Below are 11,063 nucleotides of genomic sequence, written 5' to 3'. Positions count from 1 at the left end.
CACTGGCACATAAAATAAAGCTCTCCATGCAATCCCTCTTCTAAATGATAAATGTTCCAAGTAATTTTTATTTAGAATACAAGAGAGGTACAAATGTATTTACACTGTGTACATATACAATCAAATAATATATAATATCAAAGTCTTGTAAATAATGTTTACATAAATATTTACAAAGTTAAAGTGACAGTTGTTTGGGTTTTTTTTTTTCTCTTTTGTTTTGTTTTTTGTTTATTTTCTTCTGGAAGTGAAACACGGTTTGTGAGAACTTTATACATCTTAGACTTATAATTAATATTAGAATACCTTTTTTTTTTACGATTTATGTTACACAGCTCTCCTCCGCAATGTGGGGACTCCAGAGGGCGCTTAGAGTTGTCCCTGGGGACAGAGCTGGCCCGGGGACAGGTTTTCTCTGTCCCCAGAGGGCAGTAGCAGTTCCAACCAAAATGTTCCTTCAGAGCTGGGAAAGGGATAGGGAGAAGAGCTGCCATGGCTGGAACAGGCACAGCCCGGCAGAGCTCCGGGTCCCCACAAATCCTGCCTGTGGATGGGCATGCCCAGCTGGCACGGTGTCCCCTCTGCCACAGCACGGCTTGGAGCGGTGACAGACCCCAGTACAGGGCTTTGGCTGGAGCAGGATGGGCAAAGGGGGCTCAGGTGCAGGAAAATGCAAATGTTCATTAACTCCGGGCTCTCAAGCAGGGAAAGGTGTCCCTTGGAAGGAGCCACCGAGGCCAAAGCCACTCCCGGGGCAGACAGGTATGACTGGGGTGGCCACATCAGGGCTGTGCCAACCTTTCAGTGGGGCACACATCTGCTACAGCAGAGGAGGACACAAAAGAGGAACTTTTCTTTCTACCAAATTATCTCTAAAACCCAGGCATGACTCCTCCAAGCCTGGCTTTTCGGCTCTCCCAGTCCTCCCCCAGCGCACTGGTAAACCCACACAAACCCACAGCCCACCCTGTGCCACATCTCCCTGGGGATGATCCCCCACAACTCAGCTGCAGAGCTGGGGCTTCCCCTCCTGCCAACCCCTCACAGTCAGCAATGCCCAAAAACAACCCAACACTCTCTGAGACACAAAGCAGCTCAGCCAAGGGCTACCCCCCCAGTTCATCACATGTCTCAGCATCAGTGTCTGCTTTCCCAAATCCTGCTGCCACGCCGGGGCTTCACAGCACCATGGTGGGGATGTGATGGGCCAGGGAGGCAGGGTGGGGCACGGGCAGGGCGGGCGAGTGGGCCTGCAGGGAGGCGTTGGGGGGCCGGTGGCGGGCGCTTTTCTGGTGCGCCCGCAGCCCCGCGAGCTGGGAATAGGCACTTTGGCAAACCTGGCACTTGTAGGGCCGCTCGCCCGTGTGCAAGCGGACGTGGTTGCGGAGCGTGGAGGACTGGCTGAAGCGGCGGTTGCAGAAGCGGCACACGAAGGGCTTGTCCAGGGTGTGGATGCGCATGTGGGAGCGCAGGTTGCTGCGGGAGTTGAAGCCGCGGTGGCAGATGACGCAGCGCATGCGCCCCGTTGTGCTGGCCCCCGTCTCCACCGCGTGGAAATCCTCTGGGGATGACAGGAGATAGTCAGGTGCTGCCCTCCAGCACAGCAGCTCACCCTCTCCACAAGTCCCTGGGGTGCTGGGTGCTCTGGAAAGTCCCCACTGCCCTCTTGCTGGCTCCCTGCTGCTGAGGTCACCTGTCCTGGCTGGCTCTTAGGATTTTGGGATGCAGCCAGTGCTGGGAATGCACTCAGCCAGATTTAGGTAAGGGGATTCATTCAAGCTGAGCTGAATGAATATAAATGGGCACAAAACCAATTTTCCCCTCCCTGGGCTGAAGCAGAGCTGGAGGAGGTGGGTGCAGGAATTCTCAGGAACCCCCAACCAGTCCCAGCTTCTCCCCTCGCTCTGCTGGGCTCAGACATGGCTCTGTCAGAGTGGGGAGCAGAGTCAGGGAGTACAGAAGTGGCTCCAAACACAGCCTGAGCTCTGCCGTGCCACAGAGAAGCAGCTCTGGGAGCCACTGAGACAAGCAGAGAGCAAAAGCCCAAGGAGAGAAAGCCCGCCTGTGTTGGTGGTTAAGATCCTTTAAATGCAGAGTGGGGGTGTAGAGGCTACATCCACTTGGTGTTTCATGGGGTGTTGGGGCTGCCTTGCACTCACACCCTGCACTACTCCTCCCTGCCTGGCTGGGTCAGGCAGAGATTGCCAACACCCCACCAGCAACAGCCATGGGCAGATTGGCCTGGAGGCATTGTCCTGAATTATTGAAGACCTACTCGAGCTGTGTGGATCATCTCATAGTCCCTGTGCTTGTCCACAGAGAACTGGGATATCTGACATACCCCTGGGATGTCCCTGCCCAACGGCCTCAGAGCTGGGCACAGGGTGAGCAGTCAGGGATGCTGCAGCCTTGGCTCTTTCTGATGTTACCTACCATGTTTGTTCTTCTTCTGCTCCTCTTCCAGCCCTGGCACGCCTGGGATGCCCAGGAAGGTGTTGTGGGAGTTCCCATACCAGACCAGCAGCTCTTGGTCGGGAGGAATCATCTAGAAAGAGAGATAAAGAAAGGGTTGTTGGGAGGGGCAATGGACATCCATCCCTGCTCTGATCCATTCGGACCTACCCTGGCTGTGCCCTATTTCTGTGAGACCCTGCTGCCATCTGAGACCTGCCAGCAGTCCCCAACACCCACAGGCAGGCACGGAGCAGCCCAGGATGCAGCACTGGAGGTGATGGCAGAGCTCAGCACCAGCACAAACCCACTCCAGACTCTCCCCCAAGCTGGGATACAAACAGGGTTATGGGCAAATACACAGCTACAGAGCACAGGGGACAGATCTGGAGTCTCCAGAGTGCAGGACCCAGAGGTCCCAGCAGCTCAAGGAGACCAGGACAGGGTGAAACAGAGACATGGAGAAAAAAAACATTTGTGGAGCCACAATCAGCACAAGTGACAGAGACCAAAGCAGGGAGCTGGGACGGAGCCCCAGCTCAGGGCTCCAGCAGAGCATTCTCTCTTTGGACAGAGCCATCAGTGCCCTTCTGCTGCAGGGCACAGGCAGCATCTCCTACCCACCCACCCCTGCTGGGCCGATTTTAGAAGGTGGAAATGCAGATCTGCCAGCAAAGGGCTCATCAGCCCCCGGAGCAGAGGAGAGCTCAGAACTGCTGTCAGAGACCATGGCTCAGGTGTGAAACGCTGCTTATATCCCCCACCAAAGCTGCCGTGCCTGCAACAGCCCAAGGACAGCTACAGGAGCAGGGGGGCAGGGGTTTTGCATCATCCACGCTCCCATTTCCCTGCAGTGATGGGATTCTCCTGTCCCTGCTGTTCCTGTTGTGTTCCCGCATGGCCAGGGCGAGCAGCCAGGAAACGCCGCTCACGGCTCCCCTCGTGCAGCAGCCCTTCCTGGGAAGATGGGTCCTCTCAGACCCATTCAAACAACACTAATAACAACATCACTTCCTAAAAAAATACATATTTTCCCTAGCAGTCCCCTTCTACTAAGAACCTAATTTAGAAATAGGAACGTCCTGTGTTTTGGAGGATGGCTTTCTGTACACTGAGCATGTTAGATTCCAGTAAAATATTATCCTCAGGAAACACAGATGCTAAGTTCAATCACCTCAACATTGAAAATATGTTGAATTTAAAGCGTTTGAAATAAATAGGAATTTTACTTCATAACTTTGTCCCTCTGCATAAAGACCTCACTGGGCTGCAGAGGAGGAATTTGGGATTCAGGGGAAGCCAATATCCTTTTGCATCCCAAATTGATGACGTTTCTTGTCATTATTTACTCTTGACAGAAAATTAGTAATTTTTAATACAAGCAAATAACATATTGCTGAAAGGAAAAAAACATTCTGCATGGGTGTGTGGTTTTTTCTGCTGAAGCTGCTGCAGCCATACCAGCAGCAGATGAGCACCCACGTGCATACACCCCAAAGAAAATTCAAATTGCCCCGCAGGAATCTTGTGGCCTTCAGATCAAAGGCCAAAACTTTCTGTCTTCACTTTATTTTCCAGCAGCAGCAACTTGGTATTGCTGAGAAAGAGGATGGGAAAAACAAATCAGCAAATAAGGGCAGGAATGGGCAAAATGCATTAAAATATCCAAGGTAAACGGGAAAAAAAAGCACCAAATCAGTCTGGTTTTTGGCATTTAGGTGAGAAAGGCATCCAAAGAGATGGATTCACTGGTTGGGAAGCCACCAGGGCTGGTAGGGGATGTAGGGTGACAATGGCTATGCATGGACACCTCTGGTGCTGAGCAGGGCAGCACCTAAGTTTGGATCTGTGTGTGCGTGCCCTGCCGAGCTTGGGGAGCAGTGTGACAGCAGGGACCCTTCATGCCCACCTCCTCCCACACATCCCTTGGGGTTCTGCACTCTCAGCATCTCAAATTCTCTGCTTGTGCCAAGGGAATTAAACTCATCCTGCTCCACTGCTCACTGCTTCAGCCCTAGGAGCAAGCCCACAGCTGGATCATGGCTATATCCAAACATTTGTTCACCCTCCCATCATCTGTGCCTGCACCAGGTGTAAAAAACCACAGCTGTGTTCCTAATTACACCACGGCTACCTGGGATTATTTTACTTATTTGCATAATTTAAGAACAGTAGTAAAAAGTACTTAAGGTACTGTCACAACAGGAACAGCTGCCCACAGAAATATCAAGTCTTAAAACTAGAAACACCTAAAGCCTGTTGTCCAGCAGGAGAACAGCAGGGAAGTGCTTGGAGCTCTTGGGAAAGGTGGCAGAGCCCAAAGGGCACACAGGACTTTCCAGCAGGAGAGAATATCTGATCCTCTTCCTACCCACCCATTCTCCTTTGCCACCCTGTGGCAGCAATCCCTCACCCAGCCCTGCTGTGGTCCTGTGCCATGGAGGATTTGGGTTTGTGCTCCTCTGTGGACACTGCAGGAGCCTGGACAGATCCAGAGCACTGCCCTGTGCCCACGGAGCCAGCAGGCACCCATGGTCACTCCCAGCTGAGACCCTTTCCCACTGCAAACATCCTCAGGTGAGACTCTGAACCCAACCCTGGAGGGGCACAATCCCACAGTGCTGGTCTGGGATGGACTGGGACGAGTCCCCTCCCGTAACTCTTTAAGCCAGAGCTGTGGCACAGGACCTTGTGCAGCTCTTTTCATGCTTTACACCCCAAGCCACCACCTGCAATAGCGCTGGGTTATGGGGACACTGCACATAAGCAGGGCTGGTCCCCACCATCACCCTGCTCTGGCACTGTGTGATTTGTATGCACATGTCACCAATAATGCCAGGGTGCCAGACACCCACCTCCATCCCAGGGTCTGCTGTAGGGAGCTGTGGGCACCCTTCAGCCGTCACCCCACTGCACAGCAGCCTGTGCCACCTCTGGGACCCTGCCCCTGCTCCTGTGCCAGCACAGACCAGCACTTCATGCAGGAGCACAGGGATGGGGGTGCAGGAAGAGCCCCCTCCCCACAGTGTAAAGCCCAGGGCAGAACAGAACAGAACAGAACAGAACAGAACAGAACAGACCCCCAAACTTTACTCTGCTATAAAGAAGCAGGGTTCTGCGCAAAATCTCATTTTTTTAATAGAGCATCCAAGCTCTGTCCTTGCCCAAAGCCCCATATTGGCCAGAACTGCAGCTCTTTTCATGCTTTGCACCCCAAACAAGGATCTACTCTCACCCTGTTCAACACACATCGCTCCATGAGCGCACAGAAAGGGTGCAGAGAGGAGAAGGGACCTTTACTACCCCCTGAAGCCCATGCAACAACCCTTCCCTATGGTTTCTACCTCTGCAGGTGAATCTGAGTGCCAAGGATGGAAAAGCTGCCGTGTCCTTCCACAGACACCCCGCCAACAACCCAAAGAACAAGGGAGTGAGAGTCTGTAGGATGGGGGATCCCACCACCCGACTTCTTCTATTGCAGATTCCCGGTTGCCCTTCAGCCCCACTTACCTCAATAGCCTTGTAGAAGATGCTGTTCCCGATCTGGACAACCTCGAGGTTCTGCTCCTGCTCGTTCCGTGCACATTTGATGTAGGTCATCCAGCTGCGGTGATCCTCCTGGCTGGCGTCAATGAAGTACCGCACTGTGCCATCCTCATTGAAAACCTGCGAGGGCAGAGAGGGCTCGGTAGCGATGCTGCCCGCAGTGGGCTGAGCCCCTCCACCTCTGGGACAGGCTCAAAGCCAGCAGAGCCTCGGGGCTGAGATCCTGACAACAGCCAGGAGATGCTGAACCCTTCCTGCTCATGGTGCTGGACTGCGGCAGGGCTGAGAAATGTGCCCTGCTCTCACAGGGGCTGGCAGGACCAGCCGTGCCAATCTCCCTGCATAACCCAGCTCCCTTCCTCAATTTCCCTTCTCATCACAGCCCCACCAGCAGCTCAGCCCTAGAGGAAGGGGCTGTTCAGCATCCTGCAGCTGCCATGGGAGCAGGAGAATCCCTGGGTGGAGGGGGAAGGTGCATGCCAGGCCTGGAAAGATGCTTAGCAGGGTGCCAAAAAGGATAAGGCAAGTTTCTGATAGGTACAAAATTACAATAATAATTAACAATAATTAAGAAGTGCTAGTCTGAGTCAAACAAATTGTTAAAAAAAAAAAGGAAAACCCTCCCTATTCACTGTGCATTAGTGCACAATGTCCTGGCATCTCAGATCCCCCCAAACTCCACGATTTCATTCGGGATTAACCTCACCAGGGCTGGGGCAAAGCAGGGGGCAAGGGACAGGGGGCAAGGGACAGGGCAGAGCTGGTTTTGTCCACTGTGGCCAGTGCAGGCAGCAACCAGTCGGGGGTGTTCCACCAGGACGGGATGGGCAGGGCAGGGCGTGATCCGCCTGCATGGGACGCGAGCAACGGCGTTTCGGGGCTCCTCTGAGGGCTGGCTGCACCCCGAGGGCTGGGCAAACCTCATCCCTCTCCTGCAAGGGGCTCCTAAACCCACCTGGCCAGATATTTGCACGAATGGGGAAACTGAGGCACAAGGATGGTTCTCAATGGTGCCCAAGCACGGGACAGAGCCCCAGCCCCCGTCCCTGCTTCTCCCCAGACCAGTCCTGGCTCGGGGGGTCGTTACCTCCCACATGAGGTTGTTGTTCTTGCACAGGTCCACGTGTTCGGGGGAGATGACCCTGCCCGTGAACGGCCCCATCTCGGTGCCAGCCTTGATCCAAGTCTTGGAGAAGATGCCGAGCCCTTCCCCGGGGATGGAGCTCTGGGCGATTATCACTTCCGACGGCAGCACCAGGCTGGAGAGTTTCTGCACCTCTGCGAGGGGGGAGACCGGCTCAGAAAGGGACAGGGGTGGGGGAGCGGAGGGAGATCGGGGGCGGCGGGGACCCCGCCCAACCTCGGCCCCAGCGCAGACCCCGGGGCTGAGCCTTTGAAACGCCCAACCGGGCTCCCACAAAGCGGTACAAGGTTCCCCCGGGGCATTGAGGAGGTACCTGGGAAAAGCATCCCGGGCTGGGCGAGGGAGCGGGGCTGGGAAAGGAGGTTAAATGGTGTCTATTTCGGCCCATCCAGCAATTTGTCATGCTGTTAAAGTGATCTGCATTCATTAAACTCAACTAGAAAGAAATTGCTAATTCTAAATTCATTAGTCCTTTAGGAATGCTGTAGCGGTACATTGTGCCTGAATGGCGCGAGGGCTTGTTTAAAAGGGCCCAGGAATTCCTCTTACAAAATGGGGAGATGAGATGGTTGACATATCGTGAATGGAAATGGAATTAGCCTTCATGGTAAATTAAGAGAGGAACAGAAATCCGAGAGGGGGAAAAGGGAGCTGGGACGCCCCGGCGATGCCGGGGCGAGAGAAAAGATATTGTCCCGGGGCGGCTGAATGCGGGACGGCCCCCCCAGCCCGCGGTTTAAGTGGGAACTTTCTCAGGTCAAGCCCAAGTTAACCAAATGAATTTAAAGCCCTTTTTCCCCAGTCCCACGCCTGGGGAGAGCGGGGCGCCGGGACCGCATCCCGCCGCCGGACTCCGGGAGCCGGCCCGGGGCCGATGGGGGAAACCGGGGGGATCGGGGAGGGTCCGGGGGGGGTCACTCACCTCCGGAGAAGGACTGAGCCAGGACTTCGGCCGTGAAGGCTGTCTTGGGGCTGCTCTTCTCTTCGAAGAGCTGCTCGCCCAGGACGTTTCTCCAGCGGCCGTAGAGGAAGCTGTGCAGGATGTCGGAGGTGATCACCTCGGCCAGCGAGAGCCCCTGCGGCTTCAGCCCAGGCTTGAGGACCAGGGCCTCGGCGGGCAGCACCGAGCCCATCATGGGGGCGAGGCGGCGGGGCCGAGCGCGACGGGGCCGGGCGCGGCGGGCGGTGGGCGGCGGGCTGGGCTCCGTTCGGCTCGGCGGCTCCCGCCCGGCTATATATGAGCTTCATTGACCCTCCTAATTGGTTATTAATGACCTCCCTGACGTTGGCGGAGAGACTGGGGCTGCCGGAGCGAGGCGAGCCGTCGGAGCCCCCCCCTCCCATCTCCTCCTTCCCTCCCCTCCCGGGGGTGGGGTGGCTGGAGGGAGGGAGGGACACGGCGAGCACACACACACACACACACACACACAAACACACACAAACACAGGATACACACATATATACACACACCGATACACACACACGCACCGGCTCGGGCCCCCGCACCTCCCGGCCCGGGCAAACCCAAACCCGGGCACCTGCCCCGGGCACGGCAGAACAGCAGCGAAACGGGCAGAAATGTCCCCGCCGGTGTCCCACGGACGGGGCGCACCCTCGGGCACGGTCCCGCTCCCCACCTGGCCCCCGCGCTCGTTTTGGGATTAAAACGCTGCGCTTTGGGGCCATTGAGCACCACAACGAAATCGGCGGCCCCGAGCCCGACAGCTCCCGGTGCTCTGCGGCGTTTGGCCCTCGCAGCCCCGGGGGAACGGGCTGAGGCTCCCGGAGCTGGTCCCGACCGTGCTCGGCTCCTCGCTGCCCCCCGCATCCCCGGCTTTCCCGGCCGGGACCGGCAGCACGAGCTCCCCCGAATGCCGGGAGAGGGTCCCCAAGCACGGGGAGGGTGGGACGCGCTCCCGGGGCTGATCCCCGCCGGACCCCAAGTCAGGGCTCACCCGGCTGCCGGCACCAGCCCGGCCGGTCCCCGATCTCACATCCCCGCAGGAACTGTGCCCAGGTGTGGATTGGGAACCGCTGGTGGATCCCCGGTCTCCCTGCAATCGCAACCATGCCCTGCCGTGTTCCCCCAGTGCCGGACCCGCACCCGGGGAGGCTGCGGTATCTCCGGGGCTCTGCCGCCGCATCTCCCCCGTCCCCGCACCCGAAGGCGTTCCCCGGCCAGCCACGGCGCCCATCCCCGCCCTGCCGAGCCAGGAGCTCCGCAGCCACCTCTGCTCCCCAGCAAGGCGACATCAGAGCGGTGCCCCCAAACCCAGCGCTCCCCTCGGGGCCCGAGCTTCGCCGGCTCAGCAAAGGGTTAATCTTTCCCGGATTTAAACCTAGTCCTGCTGTGTCGGAGCTTAGAGCCCTCTCCTTAGCCTTGTTCTTTTGATTTTCATGGGGACGAGGGGCTGTAAAGGGCTGCGGGAAGAAGGCTGGGCCCCCAGGATCCTCAGGCGCTCAAAGGCCGGTTCTCGCAGCCCGGAGTCCCGGGAAGCCCCGCCGGGTCTCACCGTGCCCGGAGCAGCAGCCAAGCCCAGCCCAAGCCCCCAGCCTCTCCCCTGCGTGGGGATCTTATAGAGGGAAGCTGTGGAGTGTATTCTGGCCTGGGTGAAATGATGTTACAACCAGTGTGCAATTAATTACTTCTATTAATCCAATCAAGAAGCAACGCAGATGTCAGGAACGCACCCAAACCTGCGCTTACTTTCGGGGCTTCGCCCGGCGAGAGGCAGCGCTGTCCTGGAAAGGGGATGTTAACAACCTGCCAGGGATTGGTTTAATAAGCGTAAAAAATAAGTTTATTTTGTTTTTCTGGACTTTGGCTAGAGGAGCCGTCAGATATTTCAGCCTTGCAAAACATAACGCATCAGGTGGAAAGGTTCCCAACACCGGCTCCCTCCAGCCGCCGAGGCAAGCCAGTCATCGGATTGCTTTTTTTTATTTTTTTTCCTCCGTTTCCCCAGGAAAACCCTTCAACCTTCAAGTTATCCCGGGACAAAATAAATAATAGATGCTCTTGAACCCCCTGCGGCTCCGGTGCGGGCTGCGCTGAACCCCGCTCCCGGCTGCGGGGGCTCGGCTCGGCCGTGCGGGGGGGTAGTGGTAAAAAAAGGTGGGAAAAAAAATTCTTCCATTTTCTACGTGGTTTTAAATATCCCCAGCTGTTTCCCAAAGCTTCTTCCCGGTCCTAGGAAGGTGCTTTGCTGTGTGTTCCCCCCCCCTACCCCCTACTCATTTCTCTTTTTTAATATCGCAGCTATCCCTCCTTTTTAACATTTAAGAGGAAACAAGTTTAATATTCATGGCTGTTAATAGAGAAGGGCCATTATCGCCGCCCCATTGTTCTGAGCCCCGCACAATGCTGCTTGTATTTTCATGTGTATATTCCCAAAGTTCCTTCTGAGCGTTTAGTGAGCACTTTAATATTCATGGGTGTTAATAGAGAAGCCCTCAGTATATTGGCATATTGTTGGGAGGTGTACATATTGGTCTGACTCTGAATAGCCACAGTCCTCTTTTCTTTTGCTCTGTTTTGCAGGGTTGATGGGCCAGGAGTAAATGGGCATTTTTCCCCCCCGTCTCCCCCTTACAGAGAGAACATCTTTATTCCAGTCCCAGACTTTCTGGTTTCCCATTCAGGACCCTCAGAAATAATGTCAGGCAGAAGAAAAGTGGAGCAAATCAATCTTTCATGGTCTTTTTGAGACCAATTTGACATCCATGGACTCTTCTTTTCTTTCACAGCCTACAAGGGGATGGTCAGGATCTGGACAAGGTTGGGGTCTGATGAGGGGAGACATGGGATCATAATGCAGCAAAGAGAGAAAAGAAAAGCAAAACAAGAAAAGATTGCAGGGATGGGGTGATGGAGGAAAAATGAGGGTGAATGACAGTGCAAGAAAGGAGATTAGAGCCCAGC

At 55.6% G+C, this 11,063-nt stretch overlaps 1 protein-coding gene across 1 annotated transcript; it reads right to left on the bottom strand.

Moving 5' to 3' along the window:
• Positions 1 to 48: 48 nt before the first annotated feature.
• On the bottom strand, positions 49 to 8,316 carry PRDM12 (PR/SET domain 12). The gene is made up of 5 exons (XM_036393976.2): positions 8,064 to 8,316; positions 7,085 to 7,275; positions 5,962 to 6,117; positions 2,434 to 2,545; positions 49 to 1,561 (listed from the first exon to the last, which is right to left on the bottom strand). Exons 1-5 carry the CDS (start codon positions 8,275 to 8,277, stop codon positions 1,179 to 1,181), a joined length of 1,056 nt encoding a protein of 351 aa, XP_036249869.1. The 5' UTR covers positions 8,278 to 8,316; the 3' UTR covers positions 49 to 1,178.
• Between the last annotated feature and the right edge of the window lie 2,747 nt (positions 8,317 to 11,063).

This window comes from Molothrus ater, chromosome 20, assembly GCF_012460135.2.
Source record: "Molothrus ater isolate BHLD 08-10-18 breed brown headed cowbird chromosome 20, BPBGC_Mater_1.1, whole genome shotgun sequence".
Taxonomy (NCBI): domain Eukaryota; kingdom Metazoa; phylum Chordata; class Aves; order Passeriformes; family Icteridae; genus Molothrus; species Molothrus ater.
This window is presented reverse-complemented; position numbering and strand designations above follow the sequence as displayed.

Excerpts from the sequence above, each read along its gene's own strand:
- PRDM12 (XM_036393976.2), bottom strand. The coding sequence starts at position 8,277 with ATGATGGGCTCGGTGCTGCCCGCCGAGGCCCTGGTCCTCAAGCCTGGG. Across the intron at positions 7,276-8,063 it reads GGCTCAGTCCTTCTCCGGAG|AGGTGCAGAAACTCTCCAGC; the intron begins GTGAGTGACCCC and ends CCCCCCTCGCAG. Across the intron at positions 2,546-5,961 it reads TCTTCTACAAGGCTATTGAG|ATGATTCCTCCCGACCAAGA; the intron begins GTAAGTGGGGCT and ends CTCTCTTTCTAG.